At 49.9% G+C, this 23490-nt stretch overlaps 3 protein-coding genes across 3 annotated transcripts; 1 reads left to right on the top strand and 2 right to left on the bottom strand.

Moving 5' to 3' along the window:
* The first annotated feature begins 3366 nt into the window (after positions 1-3366).
* On the top strand, positions 3367-4553 carry LOC117834175 (L-type lectin-domain containing receptor kinase IX.2). The gene has a single exon (XM_034713800.2). It carries the CDS (start codon positions 3610-3612, stop codon positions 4432-4434), a length of 825 nt encoding a protein of 274 aa, XP_034569691.1. The 5' UTR covers positions 3367-3609; the 3' UTR covers positions 4435-4553.
* Positions 4554-6419: 1866 nt separating this feature from the next.
* LOC117861538 (sucrose:sucrose 1-fructosyltransferase) lies at positions 6420-9955 on the bottom strand. The gene is made up of 3 exons (XM_034745111.2): positions 9281-9955; positions 7970-8865; positions 6420-7427 (listed from the first exon to the last, which is right to left on the bottom strand). Exons 1-3 carry the CDS (start codon positions 9702-9704, stop codon positions 6741-6743), a joined length of 2007 nt encoding a protein of 668 aa, XP_034601002.1. The 5' UTR covers positions 9705-9955; the 3' UTR covers positions 6420-6740.
* A 10170-nt stretch (positions 9956-20125) lies between these two features.
* Positions 20126-23101, bottom strand: LOC117849171 (uncharacterized). The gene is made up of 3 exons (XM_034730754.2): positions 22113-23101; positions 21480-21755; positions 20126-20621 (listed from the first exon to the last, which is right to left on the bottom strand). The coding sequence occupies exons 1-3, from the start codon at positions 22863-22865 to the stop codon at positions 20418-20420; spliced, it is 1233 nt and encodes a 410-aa protein (XP_034586645.1). The 5' UTR covers positions 22866-23101; the 3' UTR covers positions 20126-20417.
* Between the last annotated feature and the right edge of the window lie 389 nt (positions 23102-23490).

Below are 23490 nucleotides of genomic sequence, written 5' to 3'. Positions count from 1 at the left end.
TTAGTGTCAGCTTGTAGAAGGAGCAGTGTGTCATCTGCATACTGCATAATAGGACATGGCTGCCCCTGAACTACTGGGTGTTGAATTTGGTTGTATTTTTTGATCATTTGTTGTAGGACATCTACCACCAAGAGGAATAAGTACGGTGATAGGGGATCTCCCTAGCGAAGACCGCGTTTGCAACTGAACCATGGACCGGGTACCCCATTAACAAGTACTGCCAGCTTTGAGCTTCGCAACATTTGAGTGATCCATCTATTCCATACTGTAGGAAACCCTCTGGCCGTTAGAACTGCCAGTAGACTGTCCCAATTGACTGAATCGAATGCCTTAGCGAAATCCAATTTCAGCACGATGGTGGGGAGTTTTCTCCGGTGGCACACCTGGACCAATTCAGTTGCATAGACAAAATTCTCCGAAATAGAGTGGCCTTTTATGAAACCTGTCTAATCTGGATCCACGAGCTTGGGGATTTGTAGTTGGAGGCGCGAGGTGAGCATTTTTTTACATGATCTTCAAGGAGCACTTCTGTAAACATATCGGTCAAAAATCCACTGGCGCTGTTGCCGTGGCGCTCTTTGGAATCATTACTATATAAGCCCGGTTCAGGCGTTCCATCTTAGTTGAACCGTCGTGGAACGCCTGGGCCAGCCATAGAACTGTCAGAGCAATTGTGGTCCAGGCATGAACGCGTCGGGGGGGATCCACTAACCATGCAGATATCGCGGGCTTTAGGTATGGCGTGGCATGCGGGAGAAGCAAGGCTTCTGCGTGCAACACGCTTGCCTTTGTCAGTGGGCTCACGGAAGAGATCCCCCAGAAAGTAGGGACCATCTTCCGCGGTGCTCGCGGCGGTAGGAAGCTGGAGGTTGAAAGCAGACCCGCTGCTGGTGGAGGGAAGCATTCTCAGCGGGTCGAACACTGACATGAACGGCGGCAAGTTCAGTGGGGTTGGCGGTGGAGTGGGGGTGGCAGATGGCGGCGGCGATTCACGGGGCCGGAAAGGAACGGCGTTGACAGGGACACGGGAAGCGGGCAGGGGGATGGTGGGGCGGCGGCGCAGATGCGGCGTGTGCTCGCGTGGAACACCATCGGGCAAGGGTGGCTCCGGTGACCGCTACCATGGTAGATGTGGCACTGGATTGGGTCTCGACAGTCACGCATGCAGTGGTCTCGCGCAAGACAGCGATAGCACCTGGAGTGGTGAAGCGGGATGGGTTTTAGGTGCCTTTGGGATGTTGGGGGAGGGGGCCGGCGTGCGCGCGGCTTGCATGTAGGGCATGTTAATGGTGGTAGATGGAGAATTCAAAGTTGAGGCGACGTTGCCTTCTTGAGCTCGGGGAACAGGGGCGTTTGCGCGCCGCCCGTCATGTCACGGGGTGGGGAGCAGCCCAAAATTCCGAATCCGAGGAGATCTTTGGCGCATCACCATGGCGTGGTTGAGGTGTGCCCATTTTCCCATGGAGCGCAGGGCAGGCGGTAGCAGAGTTGTTTTTCGCGTCCCGCGCTCATCAGTGCTGGTATGAACGGGTGGGTGGGGCGCATTGATCACGCTTTCTTCCTCCTGGAGCTGGGATGCCATAGCCAATGCCAAAGCTTCTTCTTGGTGCAAACAGAACCGTAGTCCATGGAACTCAAGGTGACCCCGGGTAACAAGGAAAGCAACGACATTGTGATTTGAGAGCCTGGCTCGGAAAACACCCCTACTGATGCAGTGCACACGGACTATGAGAGGCTGGGTTGTGAGGAGGTAGGAAAGAATGGACGTAAGAAAGGAAGAATTGAAACGCGGAGCGGTGAAAGGGGGGTGATCCAGATGTAAGGGTTAGGGGTGGAGGGGAGGGCACCTGGACAGGCGATGGTGTGCAGGTCTCTGAGGATGAGTTCCTGCAGGCGAGCTCCGGACCTGGCGATGCTGTCCACAGCAGAGGCGGCGGCGGCAACGGACCGAAGAAGCAGTCGGGGGCGCGTCATCGGGCGAGCGCGGCGGCGGCGGCGTGTGGTGGCGGTGGGTGGCTGGGGCGGAAGCGCGGCGCCGGCGCCGGTGTGAGGTGCACCAGAGCCGGGGGCGTTCGCGTCGCTAGGCACGGGCGACGCCATCTTTCCGCGGCACTGGTCCCGAGTCCTCAGTCATGCCCCATTTGTGATTTGTCAATGACTTGTATTGCCTGTAGCAAGTTTCTGTTTCTCTTAGGCCATGGTCTTTTGTTTTCTCTTTCCAGATTTAACTATGGCACACGCTTTAATTTTTAGTGGACCAGTGATGATGAACAGTCGGAGCTGACGAGTTTGGGCTTGCTATACCAACAGAGACGCCGAGGCCTCTTCGACGCGGCCCACGGACCAAATCAAGGGAAGGGTTGGGCAGCCTAACAAGCCAGGCATGGTCCGCATTTGACTCAAGAAAATGGATGGAGTGATAAGGTTGGAACACCGAGCTAAATTTGAGGAACAGACGGGCATTTTACTCAAGAAAATGGATGGAGTGATAAGGTTTGACTTGCCATGTGGGGAGAAGATGAGGTCGTCGAGTGGGGATCGTGAAGAAAATGGATGGAGTGATAATGCGTGCAGCACGGTAAAACAATAATCGCGTGAGAATTTCTCAGCAATTTCGTCCATGGTGCGCTTGTGGGACGACCGCACCGGCAAGAGAACAAGCTTCACCACTAGCTTCTCGTTCGACATCAACGGCAACGACACTGATGATCGCAACAAACGCGGAGATGGCGTTCTTCGTCGGGACCGCCAGACTCGCGCGGCGCCTTTCTAGGGCTCTTCAGCAACTACTCCAACAACCCATCGCCGCCGCAGACCGTCGGCGTGGAGTTCGACACATGCAAAAGCTCAGGCTTGGACCCCGCCGACGTCACCGCCGACCACATCGGCATCGACATCAACAACATCAGCTCCACAAGTTATTCCGAGTTGCCAAACTTGGCCCTCTCTGGTACCATGTTGGCAAGCATCACGTACGATGGAAGATCGAAGATCATGTCCGTTAGCCTTAATTGTATAGAACCCCCCCTCCCCCCCCCCCCCCCCCCCCCCCCCCCCAAAAAAAAAACAGTACATTATATTTTTCATTTAATTATAGAGGAAGTGTAGAGAGCATTAGAGGAGGCAATTATGTTTCTTTGAGGAAACAACAATAATGCAAGACCGAGCTATGGGTTATAATTTTGATAGCTCTCGCAAGTGCATCATTAGCCGGTATAGTGGCTGCTCTGCTTTGCCTTGTCATGCGTAGACAGGGACCGGAGGTGATACCGTTGCCAGGTAAAGACCATCTATCGTCTGTCTATTTGATTTCTCTCTCTCTCTCTCTCTCTCTCTCTCTCTCTCTCTCTCTCTCTCTCTCACACACACACACACACACACACACACACACACACACACACTCACAGAGAGATCAAACGAGTTCAAGCAGTGCACACTGTGTAGCCAACTTACTAGTATCTTTCTCTCTCCTTTCTGAAACAAAACCCAGTGGCGAGGAAATTCTCATACCGCGAACTGTCCACGGCGACCAAGAACTTCTCCGAGGACAGGAAGCTCGGTGAAGAATCCTTCGGGGAAGTGTACAGAGGGGAGCTGCGGGATCCGCGCATGCCCCATGTGGCAGTGAAGAGGTTGACAAAGCTGTTGGAGCAAACCAGGCGGGACTACGTCACCGAGATCATGATCTTGGGCCAGCTGAAGCACCGCAACCTTGTGAAGCTCGTTGGGTGGTGCGACGGCGGTGGAGACGACAAGCCTCTGCTCGTGTACGAGCTGGTAGCCAACGGAAGCCTCGACGACCACCTCCACGGGTCGTCGGAGAGGCTGCTGACATGGCCGCAGAGGTACAAGATCGTGATCGGCATCGGCTCCGCCATAGAATACCTCCACACCGGCGACAAGGACCCCATCCTGCACCGGGACATCAAGCCCAGCAACGTGATGCTGGACGGCGCGTTTGAGGCCAAGCTCGGCGACTTCGGGCTCGTGAGGCAGGTCAAGCCCGGGCAGGGCTCCCTCAGAGGCACGGCCATGGTCGGGAGCTGGGAGTACATGGACCCCAAGTGCATCACCACCGACTCGGCGACCACGGCGTCCGACATGTACAGCTTCGGGGTGCTGCTGCTGGAGATCGCCACCGGCAAGAGGCCACGGGTGCCGCGGGACGATGAAGAACTAAGCCTCCGAAACGCCCTCGTCGACGCTGTCCGGGAGTCTTACGACAAGGGTGCGGTCCTCGAGATGGCCGACGCGCGGCTGAACGGCGACTTCGACGAGAGGCAGATGGAGCGTGTGATGCTCGTCGGGCTCTTGTGTGTCAACCAGGATCGTGGGAACCGGCTGGGCATCAGAGAAGCTGTCAATTTACTCTCGAATATCAGACTCTCGAATATCAGACACCCGTTACCTGAACCTGAAGGTATCAGCACATGATAGAAAATGATTGGTACCTGAATCTCAGACGTGCACCTAGCAGGGAGTATGTAGTTCTGTGTCTCTTTTACCATAGTAGGGTACGCTGTCAGCTGCCTATCCTTTAGGGGTGTTTGGTTCCCCTCCTTAAAGTTTAGTCACGTCACATCAAATATTTGATACTAATTAGGAGTATTAAACATAAATGGCGAGATGAATCTATTAATCCTAATTAGTCCATAATTTGACAATGTGCTGCTACAGTAATCATTTACTAATGATGGATTAATTAGGCTTAATAGATTCGTCTCGCCGTTTAGCCTCCATCTGTGCAATTAGTTTTATAATTAACTCATATTTAGTCCTCTTAATTAACCTCCGAATATTCGATGTGACACGGACTAAACTTTAGCTCAAGGAACCAAACACCCCCTTGCTGTTTGACCATTGTTTTCTCTTGTCAGATTTATTTGAGACAATATCTTTGGTGTATACATGTTTGTCGTGTTGGCCGCTGTCCATGGCGGTCGGTCGTGGTTAGCACATCTAACGGTCTGCTCGAAGTGGTAGATGTAACAAACTCTCTAGCAACGTGCTCAGGCATTCAACACAGAAAAATCAGTACCGTCGGATGTTCTGATACCCCACCTGAGGAATGTCAGAGCAATCATTGAAGCAATTGATATGCTACGAAGAAGTTAAGTCAAAGTCATACCATCGAAAGTTCCGGTGGCCACTTTTCTAATAGCGTTGGAGCAATTGCTACAAGGAAGGGAGAAACCCTAGACCATCGGATGTTCCGATGATAAGTCAAGGAAGATGTCGGACAAAGCATATTTTCTTTGAGAAGTTCCAGAAAGGTTTTGAACAAAAATCCTTTAGCACCGGATGATCCGACGGCACCATCAGAGAAAGCATAAGAACAATGACGTCAAGGGGATCCAACGGCTATGTGACGTGAATAGTGACACTGGATGATCCGATGGGGGCATTGGATAAAGCGTCGGATGAATTCCTGAGGAACTTGTGCGTGGGGAGCCAACGGCTAGTTGCACCGAATGTTTCGATGCAGGTCAAAAATATATCACTGGAACATCCGATGGTATCCTTTTTCACTAGCAGTTGGAGCAACAGCTCTTTGAGTCCTTGGGGCTATTTATACCCCCACCACTCGCCCATTTGGAGTTGTTGGAGTGTCCAGGGATGCATTGAAGATCAAGACTCATGAAGAACACATCCATGCCACCAAAAGTGCTTAAGTGATCCATCAAAGGCTTAGCACAAGCTTAGAAGAGTGAGTAGTGCTAGGATAGACCTAGAGAGGAGTGAGTGCAAAATGTATCGACCTTGTGATCAGATTCTAGAGTGAACCACCGCTGTGCAAGAGGTGAGCCAACGCCTCGGTGGCTCGCCGGAACGTCTTCGACCCTCCGGCTTGGTGTGGAGCAACGTTGACGACCTTTTGCGGGGGACGTGGAGACCCCCTTCCTTCATGGAGAAGCTCCTTAGTGGAGACATCATCAAGGTGACTGAGGGACTTGGTGTGAGACTTAGTGGCCGAGCCTTTGTGGCAAGTTAAGGGGCACCTTGAGAGAGACTTGGTGACCGGGAAGAAATACTCTTGTATGAGCACTTCAACAACGTGGATTAGTGATGGCTTAGTGCCTACCGATACCACGGGATAAATCTTTGTGTCAATAGTTTGCTTCCCCTCGTATCCTCCTTACGTTTCCACATTTCATACTTGCAGCTTGTGTGCCTTTACTTTCCTAGAGTAGTATCTTGATAGGATTGGCTATAGGTTGTAAAACTTATTTTGTGATAAGGGTTTCACACTATATCAACCATAGATTGCACATCTAGATAGCATAATCTAGTTTATGTTTTGATTGTAACTAGTGAAAGCCATAGGTTTAGCTTTTAAGTTGACTAATTCACCCCCTCCTCCTCTTAAACTACGAGCACCGATTCCTTACAACACCGAAAATATTGAGAGAATTAAAATCTAGGAGTATGTAGACAATTGACTCATGGGTGTTGATGTATGAATGTACAACCAGAGGCTATCATAATGTAGCCTTGCTTGCATCTTGGCGTCTTCCACTAGGTAGTATTCTCTCCGGCCCAAATTACTATTTGTTTTGATTTTTCATTTGGCACGGAGAAAGTACAGTAGGAAGAAAGCCTCGAGCAAATAATAATTAGAAAAAAGGGAAACAAAAATAAAGCAGGGGATATCGAAAAGGGAAACAAAAATTGATAGGTACAAGCGGCAGCAGAAAGATGCTTTTCTCTGTATCAAAAAATGAAGTGGATAGCTGCATGGCTCAGAGTTGGGCCACGTAGTCGTGGTTGTAGGACGAGTCCATCTCGTGGACGACGAGCTTCTTGGCCGTGACCCGGGCGGCGGTGGCGTTGTTGAAGAGGTAGACGCCGGCGTTGGCGTAGATGGCCTCCGTCGGGTAGACGCGCGAGGTGGCCGTGGACCTTCCGCCCTGCGCGAAGCTCTCGACGATGGAGTGGTCGACGAGCACCCGCAGCGAGAGGGTCTCGCCGTCGAGCACGGGGAGGGCGCTGCCGACGACGCGCTTGACGATGTCGTTGGCGCTGGAGGACCGCGACTCGTCCTGGCAGAAGTGCGTGGTGATGCCGCCGTCGAGGCCCTTGGCGACGTAGAAGTAGACGGCGGTCTGCTCGTGGAGGTGCTTGTCGGCGAGGACGAGCAGGCCAAAGGGCCCGAGCGCGCCCCGGTTGGCGGCGCCGCCGCTGGTGCTGCAGTTGTAGCCGACGTCGGCCTCGTTGAGAGCCATGACGGCGTGGCGGTCGACCTCGAACTCGGCGACGATGTCGAGCTGGGTGGCGCGGTGGAGGTTGAGCGGGAACACGGAGCCGTAGTCGATGGTGATGCCGCTGAGGTCGGTGGAGTTGGTGCGCAGCGTCTCGACCTCATCGACGGGCCACTGGAGCAGGTTGCTGCCGGTCTTAGTGTCGAACAGCACCGTGCGGGGGATCGACTGCCATGGCGCAATTACTAGTTAGTTGTTGTTTCATCAGTAATTAAGCCAAACACAATTAGTAATTAAGCTGGAACAGGCCATGTCATCCAAAACTGACAGCAACTAACAAGACAAGTGCCAGTGCAACCATGGAAGCTAGCAAGTTGCAACCATGGAGCTAGCATGCCGCACATGAGCTCATCAAGATGACAGCCATCACTTATGTCCCGTGAACTGTACTAACAGCTTGATGATTATTAGTATTGGTATCTCAACAGTGGCCCAGCCAGCAAAGCTGACAGCAGCATGGACATGATGCCGACACGGTGTAAGTTGCAATTGCAAGCTAAGTGGGTGCCATTATATTATATTGTCGTCGTCCCATTCCGACGTGTCTTCTGAGCTGTCTAGTATATGTGGATCCCATTCCCAGCCCAGCCAAAAAGTGCACAACACAATAATACTAATGGACAGCAGTAAAATAAAGATGCAGAGTAGAGCATACATGCGACAAAAAGAATATACGATGCGAATACGAGCAGAAAGCAGCAAATGTGTACCTGGAGCGACGCCCATCCCTTGGACACGTCTGCTCTCTCCGAGTCGGTCTCGCCGACCCATCCCCAGAGCACGCGGCGGCGCTTCGCCGGGTCGTAGAAGGTCTTGGACGCGTAGAACTTGCCCCAGTCGTAGCGCAGGCCGATGCCGACGTCCCTGGCGGCGTCGAGCGGCGTCCACGCGTTGGCCGCGGCGTCGTACCGCCCAAGCGCGTAGTAGTCGTGGCGGTCGTCGTCCATGCTGGCCTTCATGACGTGCACGACGTCCCCGACGACGACGCCGTTCTCGGATATGGCGTCGGACATGTCGATGCCGTTCTCGGAGCCCCTGCCGCGTGTGCCCACGGGGTAGAAGTCGATGCACTCCCACATGCCGGTGCCCTCGACGCGGTGGAGGAGGCCCGGGAGGAGGTCGAAGTGGATGAAATCCTTGGTTTTGTAGGTGACGGCGATGCCGGCGTGGTGGGGGTCCTTGGAGCCGATGACGATGCGCCAGGTGCGGTCGGAGGGGTCGAACCAGGCGGTGGTCGGGTCGCGGAAGTCCTTGGGGCCGATGGCCGGCGGCGGGAACAGCACGGGGTTGCCCTCGTACTTGGTCCAGTTGGTGAGGAGCGGGTCGGAGGGGTCGGAGGGGACGGCGAGGCACTGCACCTGCACCGACTCGTTGGTGGAGCCGGTGTAGAGCATGGCGAGGCGGCCGTCGGGGAGGGTGGTGGCGGACCCCGTCCACACGCCGTTGATGTCGTACCACTGGTCGGGAACCATGGCCAGGGGGAGGTGCCGCCAGTGGACAAGGTCGCGGGACACGGCGTGGCCCCAAGCGATCTTGTTGCCCCAGATCGCGCCGTCCGGGTTGTACTGGTAGAACAGGTGGTACCACCCCTTGTAGTACACGGGGCCTGCAACAACCATGGATTAGTTACTAGTATTACCATGCATATATCATCATGTACTCCATCAGAGAAAGATGTTGAGTGACAAGGACGATGGATGGAAGGATAGAAAAGAAAGGAAGCAAATAATGCAATGCAAAATTCTGGTGGTTTGTTGGACCATGGACGAATCCCAGGCATGGTATCCACAATTCTAGCCACCAGAATTTCTAAAAGCAACGGATGGGGATCAGCATCCACAACCACAAGAATGGGACAGCTAGCCTATGACTAATATAATTAGGTTGCCGATCCAACAGGCAACAGCTCCAGATGATTACTCGGATCGATCAAATAAGGGCAGTGCACAATGTATGATCAAGTGCATGGATTTATTACTATAGATGATGATTACTGCAGAACGAACGAGGAATTGGCTTACCATTCGGATCGTTCATCCAGTTCTTCTGCGGCTGGAAGTGGAAGCCCGTGCGCTGCCATTGCAGCATCGCGTTGCTCCATGGGAAGGCGTTGCCGCCGCCCTCGCCGCCGCCCAGCAGCATGCCCGACGACGACGCGCCGGACGTCTTCTCCGACACGCCGGCCTCGGGGCCCCTGCTGCTCATCCTCGCCGCCGGCGCCGGCATGGGCCGCGGGGGCGCGATGCGGACGACGCCGGCCAGCGCCGCGACGGCGAGCAGCAGCGCGGCGGACAGGACCAGCGCCGCGGCGCACAGCGGCCTCCGGCGGCCGCCGCGGGCGCGGCCGGTGCCGGAGACCTCGCCGGACGCGGCGTCCGCGGCCGGCAGCGGCGAGTAGGAGTAGGGGAGCGGCGTCGTGGAGGGAGCACTGTCCCGGGTCTCCATTGTCTACCTAGCTGTCTCTGTCGACCTCTAGATGGATTAATGGAAGAAGAAGAAGAAGAAGAAGGTAGAATTAATGGCGGACGCGCGGCCGGACGGCCTCGTCGCCGATCTCGGGCCCCGGTTGGCCTTGTATTCTGTTCTATTATTAACAAGAACACAAGTCTCGGCGTGTGAAGGCTAAGCGCTCGTCGAGATGGTATTTATAGGTGGGCAGAGTCTCTCACGGAAGGATCGATGGCTCTCATGCCCTCTCCATCTTCATCTCCATCTCCATCTCCATCTCCTCCGGCGGGTCGGGTCAGGTTGGGTGTTGTGCTCATCATCCACTTGGATGGCCGCTGTTCGGCACATGGCACGGCCCCGTTGGGTTTTCTTCTCTCTGATCCCTGGGCCCGCATTGTCTGGGATCCCATCACCGTCGTTGCTTCCTCCAACAATACGTAGGTCCCGTTTGTTTCCGCCGCTAATCGGTGGAAATAAGTGAGAATTCCGTCAAACGTTTTGCTTATTTCCATCAATTCTCGCTTATGTGGTAAGTCGCTTTATAGATTTGAACTATAAGAAGCGAGAAAAACTTCGCTTAGATTATAATCCAAGCGTGGTTAGAAGAAGCGTATCCAAACAGAGTTGTACTCCTACTCGTAGATGCCGCAGCAACATGGTGATGGAGATGGAGTTCCACATGCATCACCATGTTCTCCATCGTGTATCGGTATTGTAATGTAATGCGTACAGGAATAGGTTATCATGCACGCATGTTCTAGCTACTAGCTAAGTCCAACTCCAGCAGGATATGTACCAGGTAAATAATGTATACTATTGCCGATTCACCCTATACATAGAGGCACGTACGTCTAGCTAATTTGCTTGGAGGTATATATCTGTTAATCGATTCAAACTCATCTAATTAATACCAGAATTAACCATGTTGGATTAGGACGCACCATGTTTTCACCATAATTGTGATCGATCAGTATAACAACAATGTTTAGTATAAGATTTTTTTTTTTGGCATGGCTCAAAGCAAGCATGGAACTACATTGCAAACTTTTCGCCGTGCTGTGGCTAGGATCTTGCGACGTATTGAGGAGGAGATATAGCTAGAATGGCAATGCAGCAAACCCATCTTTCTTAGCCTGACTTTCTCATCCTACAAACTGTGCGGATGCAAACCTGAACTTGTACAGTTTATGATTGATCGGGGCATGGCAGATGCATGTTCTTTAGGTTCTCCCGTAACGTGATGCCCGAGTGCTCAGCGCCGGCCGGCCGGCCGGCCGGCCACGTGAATTAATATCCCGATCTGGCGATGAATTAGGCCATCCAACTAGTAGAGATCTTCCTCATGCAGCTAGCTAGCTTGCCTTCCGTGTCGCCGTCAGTTGAGGAAACAAACTAACCATATACTAGTGGGGGCTACCTAGCTGCTTCCCTCCTCCTATCTTTACACTGTGGAAAACTGAGCAGTAGTCCCGGTCGGAGAGAGTCACATCTCTCGAATATCTAACCAGGACTAACTATTCGGGACTAAAGGTCTGTTTGGGACTGCTTCACTTAAAAAAAAACAGCTCCACTCCACCAACTCCACCTTTTTTAGCTCCACTCCACCAAATTTGGAGTTATGTACCTGTTTGGCTACCATATGCAAATCTAACTTCAGGAATTGTAGGCTGCCTTGGAGGCCTTCTTGCTCTGTCCTTGGCTCTGGCCTCTTCCTGGCATCTTCTTGCCACGGCCATGGCTGACATTAGCTTCGTCCGGTCCAAGCTTGGGGCCAGCCAGGCCTTGGCCACCCCCAAACAGGCCCTGGCCGCCCCCAGCCAGGCCGCCGGCCACATGGTCATCCAGACCATCCACTGGGCTGGCCAGAGAGGGGCTACCGTTGACCAGGCCGGGTGCTAGATAGGTCGCGCCTGCCCATGGCCGAGCCTCTCGCCATAGCCGAGCCCCTTGTTGGTTGTTGTGTTGAGGCCGCGGCCCTGGGGGCGAGCCATGGCTGTCCCCGTGGCTGCCGGCAGGTGGACCTAGCAGCACGGGCGGTGTTGGCGGCGAGGACTCTTTGGGCGGCGTGTGCTTGGGGTCAAAATCAATCCAGACGGAGGAGTGATCAATGGAATTTCATCATTGGGGAGTTGTGATCACTGGCGTCCATCTCATTTTTTTTGCCGCCGGAGGGAGGGCAGAAGGCGGTGGCGGCAAACAGAAAATACAAGGGGAGGAGCTGGCACAATAGATGCGTCGGGAGGGAACCGAGGGGGCAGAACGGTACCAGCCCTTTTTTCCGAAGGGGTATGTGTAACCAGTAGCATTGGTGGGTAATTTCCACCCAACACCAAGAGAAGGTATGAAACCTGTGTTTTTAGAGCATCCTTTGAGGAGCTCCAGAAAACCTTGGAGTTGCCCCCCAGATCCACATTTTTTCTGGAGTTGGTATAGTTGGAGCTGGAGGTGTTTGGCAAGATGATTTTGGAGCAGAGCTACAAAACCTGGAGCGGAGCAGTACCAAACACGCCCTAAAGGTCTCCCTCTTTAGTTCCGGTTGGTACCACCATGCATGCGCATGCAGGCGCATGCACGTGGCCCCTTTAGTCCCGGTTGGTACTAAATACTTTTCCTTTTTACCTTGAATTCTTTTCCATATTAATGCTAATTGTTACTTCACTTACATATATACATATATACGTATACATCCTTAGCATACACTATTTACACGTATACGCTCGTATTGTATGCATGTCGTATATATATTTCATGATGGTAATATTAATTTTAACTACTATATATACAATTCTTAGTAGTTTACACATCAAACTAGTATTCATACAATTACTATATATAGAATAATTTGTCATCATAATTCTTAGGATCCTTCCGTCGTGGTGTTGCTCGGTTCGGCTATTGAATGTCCATCGTAATAAAATTCTCCATTGGAATTTATCACCTCGTCCACTAGAAATCCTATGAGAGCTTCTTGGATTGCCAAAAGTCTCTCATTCGCCAAGAGTTCTTCTCTAATATGGATCATCTGTAATTTGGAAATATGTGAATGTTACACTAAGAAGCTAGAAAACAATTAATTATTAATAGGTTTATTTTATGTATAGTTATATGGTCCGATATCACCTTGTTCCTCATGAAATGGTACATGTGCTCACAGACGTAGTATCCATATAAATTATTCTCTTGTTCATGTCTCAAGCACTTTAGTGGAAAAAAAGTTATGAAATATTCGTGTTATGGAATGTACAAAATGCGCAAACTTCATACATACCAAGGAACGTTGTACTGAATGTAAGTTTTTCTTTGAAATCACCACGGTAATGCTTACGGAATCATTTCCATGCACTGCGAATTAAAATAATGAATGATACAGTGTTAGGTGATAATTTAGGAAACAAGCATCCAATTTCTCGTATTCATCACCACAATAGAGGATACAATCATTAGGGCATGTGTGCATCTTCTGAACCTCCAATCCTAGAGAGCAAATAATCTATTTAGCTTCATATGTTGTGGACGACAATTCATTATTCTCGGGAAGCATGTTCTTTACAATTTTCGATATCCACTGAAATGTTTTATTGGACACACCATTTTTTGCCTTCCATTGCAGCATTTCCAGTGTGGTACCCAATTTTTTATGCCCCTACTTCCAATCTGGGTACAATAATTTTTTGTGATCATCTATCATGCGCTGCAACTTTTCTGATTCCTTCTCAGTTTCGCAGTATTTCTATGCATCCCGTAGCACTGGACCATTCTCTATCTCTAAAACATAAAACAAAACATAATAACAATAAATGCATAAATCCTCTCCATTCTCCCTCATTGTAAAAAAACTCATTTTTCTCTATCTCTAAAGCATAAAACAAAGCATAATAACAATAAATGAAGGGAGCATGAATTAGTTAACATTTACAACACTTTGGATGAGTGAAATCTTGACGAAAATGAGGAAAAAAATTAGGCAGGAGGCAGCACCTCCCTAAGCTTGCTTGCTCGCCACGGAGAAGGAGCCCGAGCTCTCAGTCTGATAAGTGGATCGAGCTTGGGGAGGAAGAAGGGGATTTTTATAGAGCGTGCGTTTAGTTCCGGTTGGAAAAACCAACCAGAACTATGCCTCTCATTTAGTCCGTTGGTGTTACCAACTAGGACTAAATGATTAATCCCGGTTGGTAATAACAACCAGGACTAAATGAGAGCAGTTGGTTTTTCCAACCGAGATTAAATGATCCACCAGATTCCATGGTCCATCCTAACTGTTACAACCGGGATTAAAGGGGGAGCTTTAGTCCCGATTGATATTACCAACTAGGATTAAAGCTCTCGTTAGATGTGGCTGTCGGTGGTGGCCGTTTGGATCAGAGAGAGGACTTCCTTTAGTCCATATCAAAAACGTATGTCTCTGATCGAAAAGTCCTCTCTGTACTCAGTGTTAATTTAGTTTCGGTTTAATTGGATCCATGCTCCGGTACGTCTCTACATACAGCATCCCTCTAATTAATATAATTATGCTCATCGTCATCATCGCCGAGCTTATTAGCTTTCTCACTGCCAACTGAATTCGACTTTGGTTTTTAGCGAGTGATCGATCATCATACAGCTAGCAGGAAGAGTTGCCTTCTTGCTGGCGTTGTACCGTTGCTCGACCCCTACTGCTGCCATGATCATCACTTCGATATTACTATATTACTCCATGCATGGATTAACCCAGCAAGGCATGCGGCGCGAGCATGATGAATCCTATCCTAATACTATACACAACCAGCATGCATGTGCCTAGGCGGCCACTGCATGTTATGTTACCACTGCAAAAAATTTCATTCCTTGCAGTTTTGTCTTGCCATTTACTTGCCTGCCTCTGCTACCTAAGCTGAAATGCATGAAGCATGCATGCATCGCCGACAACAAAACTGTGAGTATTCTTCATTCTGCGCTGCTTCACTGAACCAACTATCAAGTAGGAGTATACTGGCCCTGTAGACTTGTATAATTACATGGACCAAGAGGAGATTCCATGGCCCACCAATAATGGAGACGCTGATGGCTTCCAACCCCGCCTCCTCTCTCGTGGTCAGCAATATAAGTCGTAAGAAGAACCATCAGCCTCGTCAGCGCATGGGTTGGCCTGCATGATAGATATATGGCCCACACCTTAACCCTTCCTTCTTGCTCTCTACGTGGAATTAGCCACAACTCAAGCATAGTCTACTCAGTAGATTCTAAGCCATCGAACCTACACTACTAAAAAAATTGTAATCACTGCGGGGCCATTACCACCGGTTTAACTGCTCCACGGCCCCATCTAACTTAAAACCGGCGGCGAAAATGACTTTCACCGCCTGTTGGTATTGTAACCCGACGGTGATAGCATCACCGTCGGACTTTAAGACGCATCGGCAGTGGAAGTGGGTCACGGACCCGAAAAAACAGTTGAATGGAGTTAAATTTGTCTCGCGTCCGACGCCTCTCTGACTCGCGCACCTCTCTCTCCGTCCCCCTCTCTCTGACTCGCCCCTCCTCTTTCTCTCTCGATATCTTCTCTCCGCCCCTCCTCTCTCTCTATCTATCTCCTCTTCGGTGCCTAGCGGCGGATCCCCCTTTCCCTCTGCAACCTCTCCCCTCCCCCATCCGCTCGTCCCTCACTTGTAGTGAGGAGCGGCGGCGGGGTGAGGAGCGATGGGGCAAGAAGGTCAGGGTGGCGAGTGCGGTGGCGCGGTGGTGAGCGACGAGCGTGGCGGCGTGGGCTCAACCCCTCTCCCCGATGCACGGCCTCATCCCCCTCTCTCAGATCCGACGAGTGCGGTGGCGGGCGACGAGTGCGGCGGCTGGGCAGGCGGGCCATCCAGATCCAGTGACCTCCCAGGTGCGCCACCTCCCTCCCTCCTCTCTCTCTCTGTGTGTGTGTGTGTGTGCGTGCGTGCGTGTGTGTTGACGAGGCTACGGCGGCGGCCATAGCGCGTAGCAGGGCGCGGCTAGGGGGTGCGGCGGCGCGTGGCCTGGTAGCGCCTGGCCGGGCCAGAACCGACGGTTATATGACGGATCCAAAATCGGCGGTGAAGGCCGGTTTGGAGCCGGCGGTGATGAAGTGTTCTATAGTAGTGCTAACTAGTTGGTGTTATGGATTTGTGGCCCCATCTTTTTCTCTCTTTTAGTGAGGGTGTTCTGTGATTATTTGTCATTTACTAGTGTTTTTTTTCTTGGTTCACCTACACATACATTGTAATGTATTGACAAGGACTCTTACTAATAAATCCAACAAAGCAAATGCCTTTGGTCCACTGCGCCCATACATCCTGTGGGTCATGCCAAGTGGCGGCATTTTGGTGAGCAGACAATGATGGTTCCCGGGCGGGCCGATCGCATCACCGAACCGAAGGAGCATCGACACGCCACATGCCTCTCTCGTGGACACGGTGGATCTATCGGAGTGTGAGATCCCAGCAGCATCTTGTTGTCACCGTCTACCTCTAATCCTCTATACTACTGCAGATCATCAACAGATCGAGGCAACCAAATCAGCAATGTGAATATGTGATGATGAACGGATGGTGTAGCAGGCAAGCAACCTTCCTTGCTGCCGAGTCAGCATTGTTTGGGTACAATAATGCAGGGGAAGCGACGCTGACACATCCTCTCCTACAGGAACAGTAGGTAGGTAGCCCAACTGGTGGCTGCGCCTCTTTCCAAGTGTCCGGAGGTGCCACCTCAGCAGCCTCCAATGCTCACTGTTCAATTACCCTGCCACAGACAGGTCATCGACACTTTGGCCTCGTTTGGTATGCCTCCCGTCGGCTTCGGTTTCAGCACTATGCAGCACTGACAACACTTTGTTCGGCTCCACCGGCGTCCCCTCTTTCTAGTTTATTTTTTCACTCATTTTACCTTTTTTTCACTCGTTCCGAATTCACGCTACAGTTAAAAACAGTGCAACATAGTGTCGTGCTGCTGAAGTGCGAAGCTAAAACCGAAACCCGTGAACCCGTGCCAAGAGAACCAAGAGAACCTAAATCTGCACGCTCACAAGGTATTCCATCTGATTACTGCATTGCATGCACATTGCATTGGAGGGTGCTGTGATGCGACAGGTAAGCAACAAGGCTAGCGGTCTTGGACCCGTGACATGCTACAGTGTTGTTGGCATGGCATCATCAAAAGCAACGCACCAACCTGAGTAGCTTGGTACCTTGATGCATGGCCAAGCACGACACGTAGCTCCCGTTTCCAGACTTGTCCTCGCTCGGTCGGTCGGCCTCGCAGGACCATGCACATATTATTAGCAGTAGGAAGCAAGGAGGAGATTGAGTTACAGTAATGATACCTACTCCTCCATTTTAAATTATAAACATAATCATATATCTAAGTAAAACTATGCGTAAAAAAATGAGGAGGTAGAAGAGAGACGGAACAACAACATCAATGTGGCGCCAACCTCCTACAATTATGCTAGCGATATGATGATGGATTTCGCATTCAGGCCACGTGGATCCACGCCGACGCCTTGTTCTTCGCTTTTAGTCATCCTGTGATGTGGTGTGATGGAGCAAGCTTTGTCCGGTTCAACCTCGTGGCGTGTGTAAACCCCACGTGGACCCTGGACCCCACGTTCTGAATCCTGATGCCGACATGTACCATCATGCACACCATCCACTTTAATCATTTGCTCAACCTCAGATAAAAATAATTTTCGATAAAATTTTAGTCTTTTATGGTTTGGAGCCAGCCGCCGCCCTTGATCGTTCATGCATGGAAAATTCAGCTCCTGCAGCTATCTTTTATCCATTTTTTTATGAGCCCAAATATGTTCTATTACAAGCACGGAATATATATATAATTATACAAGTAGATTTACCGCAAAGAATATATATGTATATACAAGTAGATTAAAAAAAGGCCAGTACAAGTGTGTGGCCTTGCGAACAAGAAGAAGAATTCTTTTCACAATGCCAGCCACTAGACACCTCAGCTGTGACTCGGACATTGCACAACGGTGAATCCTGACCTCATCTTCGCTTGAGGCTCCCAGCCACCCTATACCTTAAATTCTAAACGGCAAAGCGACAGCGCGGGCCCAGCTCCAATAATTCCATCTGGTGGCCCCTCCAAAGATGCATGCAGCAGAATCCAATCCAATCCCTCTGCATCTGCAGCTTGGCACCCACATGGCACTGCCAGCTCAAATGCAAACCTTTTCTGACCAAATTCAGATGCGGCTCTGGTCTTGTGCGGCTAATCCCTGCATACTTCTTCTTCTCTTAATGAAATATGTGCCAAGGTACCGTCGCGAGAAAAAATCCCTACGTACGAGAGCGGTATCAGATGAAGGTCGTCAGGTCTGAAAGTGCCCCGAGTGTGTGTAATCTCCAATAATTACGTTTCTTTATTATTAAGCAGCTAACAACGGACGGACGTGTGCAGATTCTCGCTCAAATAATTGATTGATCCCACCAATAATTCACTTTGTTTAACCATTCCTGCGCCCGATCTTGAGTGCAAGGCCAACATTGCTGTATCATATTCAGGCAATCATTGCACAAGAGAACAACCGCCACCAGCTCAGCTTCTCTCCATCTCTACTGCACGAGAGCAGCACATGAAACTTACGAGATGGTGTAAGAGCACTGTTTCTCTGTATGTCTGGTAGCACCTGTGGACAAGTGGTGGATCTCAACAATGTCTTTTCTGACCACCTGTATGACCCACCCTTTTCTGTAGGTCTCAGCTCCAACTTAACAACAATGAACATTTTTATAGATAATGGAACCTCTCGAAGAAGAGGATCAGTCCACTATTATTAGCACGTTGTTACACCCATAAGTTTGAAAAACGATACGAAGCCGACTCACTAAAAGACCATCCATTTGAATTAAATAAGCGTAAAGCTGCCATCTCTAATCTCCGGCATGCCAAAATGAAGAGCTTCTCATTGTTCTAACATCACTGCAACTTAGCCCAAAATCGGAGTCAATACGTTCCCTGAATAGTACCTGCAAAAAAGTTTTTAGTCGACATTTGTCAAATACAATCTCATTTCGAGACAGCCATATTGCCCAGCAAAAAGCTGATACCCCCGTTAGTAAGTATAGATATGGCTTGTGCCCCCTGTTTAACCTATGAAGAGAACATATCATTCATGATTGTTGGTGGAGAAATACCAAACTATATGTATAGCACGCTATAGAAATTTGGCATACCAACCATGAAGGAAAATATGATCAATGGATTCCTCATAACTACAAAAGCAGCAGCATCTATCCCTATTTCAATTTCTCCTAACTAAGTTATCTTTTGTTAGAATAATCCCTTTCTTTAAATACCACATGAAAATCTTAATTTTCAATGGTAATCTCATATGCCATATTTCCTATGTAACTCTAACTCCGGAACTGACGAGATGCTTATACATAGATTTCACAGTAAACAATCCATCAAAGAAACACATCTGTCTCTTCATTAAGGTTAACTTGAACTATTCTACCAAGAGGTTGTGCCATTCTAATAGCTTATTACCAGCTAATGATCTTCTGAAAGATATATTAAGCGATATAGCGCTAAAGACATCAGCCACAAGTGGTGTGTTTTTTTCAAACTATATTGTACAAGTTAGGATATTGGGACATTAACGTCCTGTTCCCAAGTTATCAATCTTCCCAAAATCACTGAACTGAAGCACCATTTCTTCTGCATTTGAGGGGGTGGTCACCAGAAACAAGCCCTCTGCTTGGATTTAGGTTAGCTTTATGCACATAACCATGATATAAATTTTCTCCAGCAAAGCGGCTGGGAGCAAACCACCCACCTGAATTAGATTGGGCAATAAATCCTGTTCGTTATTCGTTTATCAAGTAATACCGTATTTTGTAATTGGAGTAGCAAGTGGAAGAAGAACAATTGCCACACAGCTGTGGTCTACCTCAAATCAGGTATTGGAGGTTACACTAGCTTTCTTTTTTTTAAAAAAAAAAATCCGATCAACCTAGGCGAAGCGAAATGGCATTGTAAATAATAAGACATGCACACTCATTTTGCTCGAGATGAATAGACAATGGAAGCCCTATTGGTTGGATAGGGTACATGCTTAACATCACTCACTGGGCCAGGCCGGCCAGGTCGATGGGCCTTTCCGCTATTCAACATGACCACAGAGCTGAAATTGCTGATGACATACAGAAACCAGGCCCACACCGATTAAGATTTTCTTTTTATTAGGACGACTCATCTGTTTATGCAGCAGAAAACTTCACGGCTTCACGCGATAAATGTTTTGAGGATGGCAAGATTTTCGCAGAACAAAAAAGTTTCCAAAATTAGGATGGGACAACAAAGGTAGTACCCTAACTCAAATGTTAGCACATCACGTTTCCATCAGCTGAAATGGCAAACGCTAGCACAGGCAGTTGGTGAAAGGCAACACACCATGGTGATGAATTGATGCCAATTTTTATTAGAGTTTCACCACCCATGATGGATGATGAATTAGTTTACACACATCACCGAAATCTAGGAATAAGGAAACACCTAGGAACAGGTCCAAACATAACATGGATCATACTGCTAGCACAGCATTACAAGCAACAGCATTCTAGTAGTAAATACAACAACGCAAGGTTCTAGCAAACATCTGATCAGGGGTGTTCTCAGCAGTTGCACAAACTCTATAAGTCCGCATGACATCCTGCTAGTCCGCTACAAGCATTCCATCACTGATGAATCTTACTTGCCCTCCTCGACAATTCTGACGACATTTTTGACACCATCCCTCATCTCCTTTGGGATGGCTCCACCTTCTGGGAGATCAAACTTCCTGCGGCTAAGTGTCCTTGGCTTCCCTGGTGGCTGAGGGTCAACAATCTCCAACATCCCCTCAAGTTCCTCAAGCATCGATCTCTTGGCATTGCGAACCATGTAGTCCGGTCCCTGGCAAGCACAAAGTAATGCATTGGCACATGAAACAGGAACATAAGGGGATTATCATTTAAATTGTTTCTTCTTGCATTGTTTTTTCAGGATCAATTGCAAGGCAGAGTAACAGGGAATCAGACAAAAAAACCTTAACGGAATGTTTTTTTTCCCAAACAGTGAAGGTGATGTAGTTTGAGTTTCCACAGTTCACGTATTCACAAAAGACCTTAAACTGTGAGCATGATTAGAAGATTCTTTTGTTTTCCCTTTTTGCAGGTCATAAATTGGAAATTCTTTGCAGCTTTGTCCTTAGATTACAATCTGCCCTAAAAACTGCAAACTTTTAAAGGTGCATGGAGTTGTGAAGTGGCCAAACAGAGGCTAGAGCAGCAAACATTTGACGGTACAAAAAACTTATATAGTGTAAAAAATGTACTGAAATGATTTAAATTTAAGCCATAAAGGCTAACACCCTTAAAGGCAGTCATGTGTCAGTCATTGGACAGAGCATATTATATATACACCAGCAACCATATTAAAAGATCAACTGTGAAAGCAATAAGTCAACTCTAGTACATGTTTCAGATTTTTTTTCAAGTTAATGTGCACATCATGTAAGACCATAACAATAGTGCCACAGAGCATGTCATCACCACTTTCATCTAGTGTCCTGGATAATATTGATAGTAAAACGTAATTTGTAGTACTCTAAACAACATTGCATAGTGCTAACAGATTCTTGTGTAAAACAGTTGTCATAACCGAAACTGAAAATGAACAACTGCGTATGGTGAACAAGTGAACATACACGGAATACAAGTTTAGTATTAACATATACTAGTGAAAGTAGCATCAAATGGGTGAAGAACTTACCTCAAGGGCATCAACGGTCAAGAGCAGCACAATGATTTTCTCAGCGAACCTCTGGCGCTCTTCAGAGTCATGGGCAATGCGGCGGCGGTATGAGATGTTGTAGAAGAAGGACCTGATCTCCTTGAGCTTGGCTTTGGCCACAGCAAGGTCGCGGAGGCATCGGAGCACCTGGGAGCGATGGGCCAGGTGCGCCCTGTAGCTCATCTGTATCAGCAATGCAGCATCTTGTTGGGATAGTTCCTTCTTCTTTCCCTTGGCATGGCTCATTTCAAATGCCTGGGGAGAGGAGCATGATGTGATTACAGGCACAAATGGCCAACAAATTGAATTCTTTTTTTTTGTAGCTATAAGAATGCAATGCAAGGTTGAATTAACTAAACCCCCAACTATTCAGTAACTTCAGCACCCAAAATCCATTTGTTTTTTTTCCCAAATGGTTAGCACAGAATGGAATCTAAAATCACGGGAATTCCTAAGAAAAAGATCGCATTTCTCACAGATCTTGCCGAGCTGTGAGCCACGCAGCAGGAACTGACATAAAAATGCAATCTTTGCTGTACATTTGACCAAATCTAGGCGCCGCATTATAGTTCGCCTACCAAACGCAGGCAGTACAGTGCATAAAGATCTGACCTTCCTGATGGCGACACATCCCTTGGTGTTGTCCTCGATCTCGACGATCTCGACGTTGCCCTTCTTCTTCTTCATATCCTTGGGCTTGTTCTCCTCCTTGACTTTGTTGACGGCGGCGGTGGCGGCCTTGTCTTGGTCGTCGTCGTCGCCGTAGGTCTCCTCGACGGAGTAGGAGTTGGACCATGGCTCGAGCCACCCTTTGCCCTTGATCTCCTTGGCCCACTTGACCTTGGTGGTGCCGGCGGCGGATGCCTTGGACTCCCACTTCCACTTGCGGTCGAAGCCGTCGTCGTTGGGGGTCTTGAGCTCGGCCTCCCACTTGTAGGCCTTCCCGCCGGCGGGCTTGTCCTCGGCGACCCACTTGACCTTCCTGCCGTCGGCCTCGGCGGCGTAGGTGTACTTGCGGCGGGGCGCCGGGGGTGGTGGGGCGAGCGCGCGCTCGAGCGCGGAGACGCGGTGGCCGAGCGCGTCGAGGAGGAAGGGGTCGAAGAAGGCGGGGCACGGGGGCGCGGCGGCGCGGGGAGGGAGGAGGAGGTCGAGGTCGAGGTCGAGGTCGAGGTGGAAGGTGTCGATCGGGGATGGGGAGGTGAAGCCGAGGGGGCAGGAGGGGTGGTCGTCGAGGAGGAAGCGGTGGTGGGCGGAGGAGGTGGAGAATGGGCAGGAGGAGAAGGAGGAGGAGGTGGGGAAGGGGAAGAAGGGGTCGTCGCCGGCGTGGAGGTCGAGGAGGCGGAGGAGGAATTGATCGCGGCTCATGGTGGGCGGTGGCGGTGGACGCGAGCTGCTGCTGGAGAGGGATGGGGAGTGAGGAGTGAAACCGCGGCGAGGCGAGATGTTGTTGGATTCGGAGGGGGAAGCGATGACGGCGACCGTGATGGGAAGTGACTGCTCTACCCCCCGCTCGTTTCAGAGGGCAAGGCGAGTGCTTTGCACGGGGTAAAACGGGAACACGGATCTTGAGAGCAGCAATGTGAATCAGAAACCGCAGGAGGAGGAGGAAGGAGATAGAATCCTAGCTGGCTTGGTGCGGTCAAGGAGATCCATCCGACCGTGAGACACGCTCACGATCCACCACCTACCCTGCTCTCCTCCAAAAGACCAATGATCCACTGTCTGAAAAAGCAGCAGATGAACAGGGAATGGGGGAATCCCAAGGCGCACATGAATGGGTGTACCGTGTACGTGAATGGCAGCGGCAGCCATGTGCCGTGCTCTCAGCTTCCTCCTGCGGCTTCACACCACACTGACCCCACTACCCCAGCCCAGGGCCCAGGCAAATGCAGCGGCTCACTTTCTGGCATCCTACCCCGGCTCCTCGGTACCTCATGATCGTCCTATCCCATGGAAGATGGAACACACTGGCGAGCAACAACACCAGATT

The sequence above is a fragment of the Setaria viridis genome, chromosome 1 (assembly GCF_005286985.2).
Source record: "Setaria viridis chromosome 1, Setaria_viridis_v4.0, whole genome shotgun sequence".
In the NCBI taxonomy this organism is placed as follows: domain Eukaryota; kingdom Viridiplantae; phylum Streptophyta; class Magnoliopsida; order Poales; family Poaceae; genus Setaria; species Setaria viridis.
The sequence above is the reverse complement of the archived record's forward strand: the minus strand, read 5'-3'. Positions and strand labels throughout refer to the sequence as shown.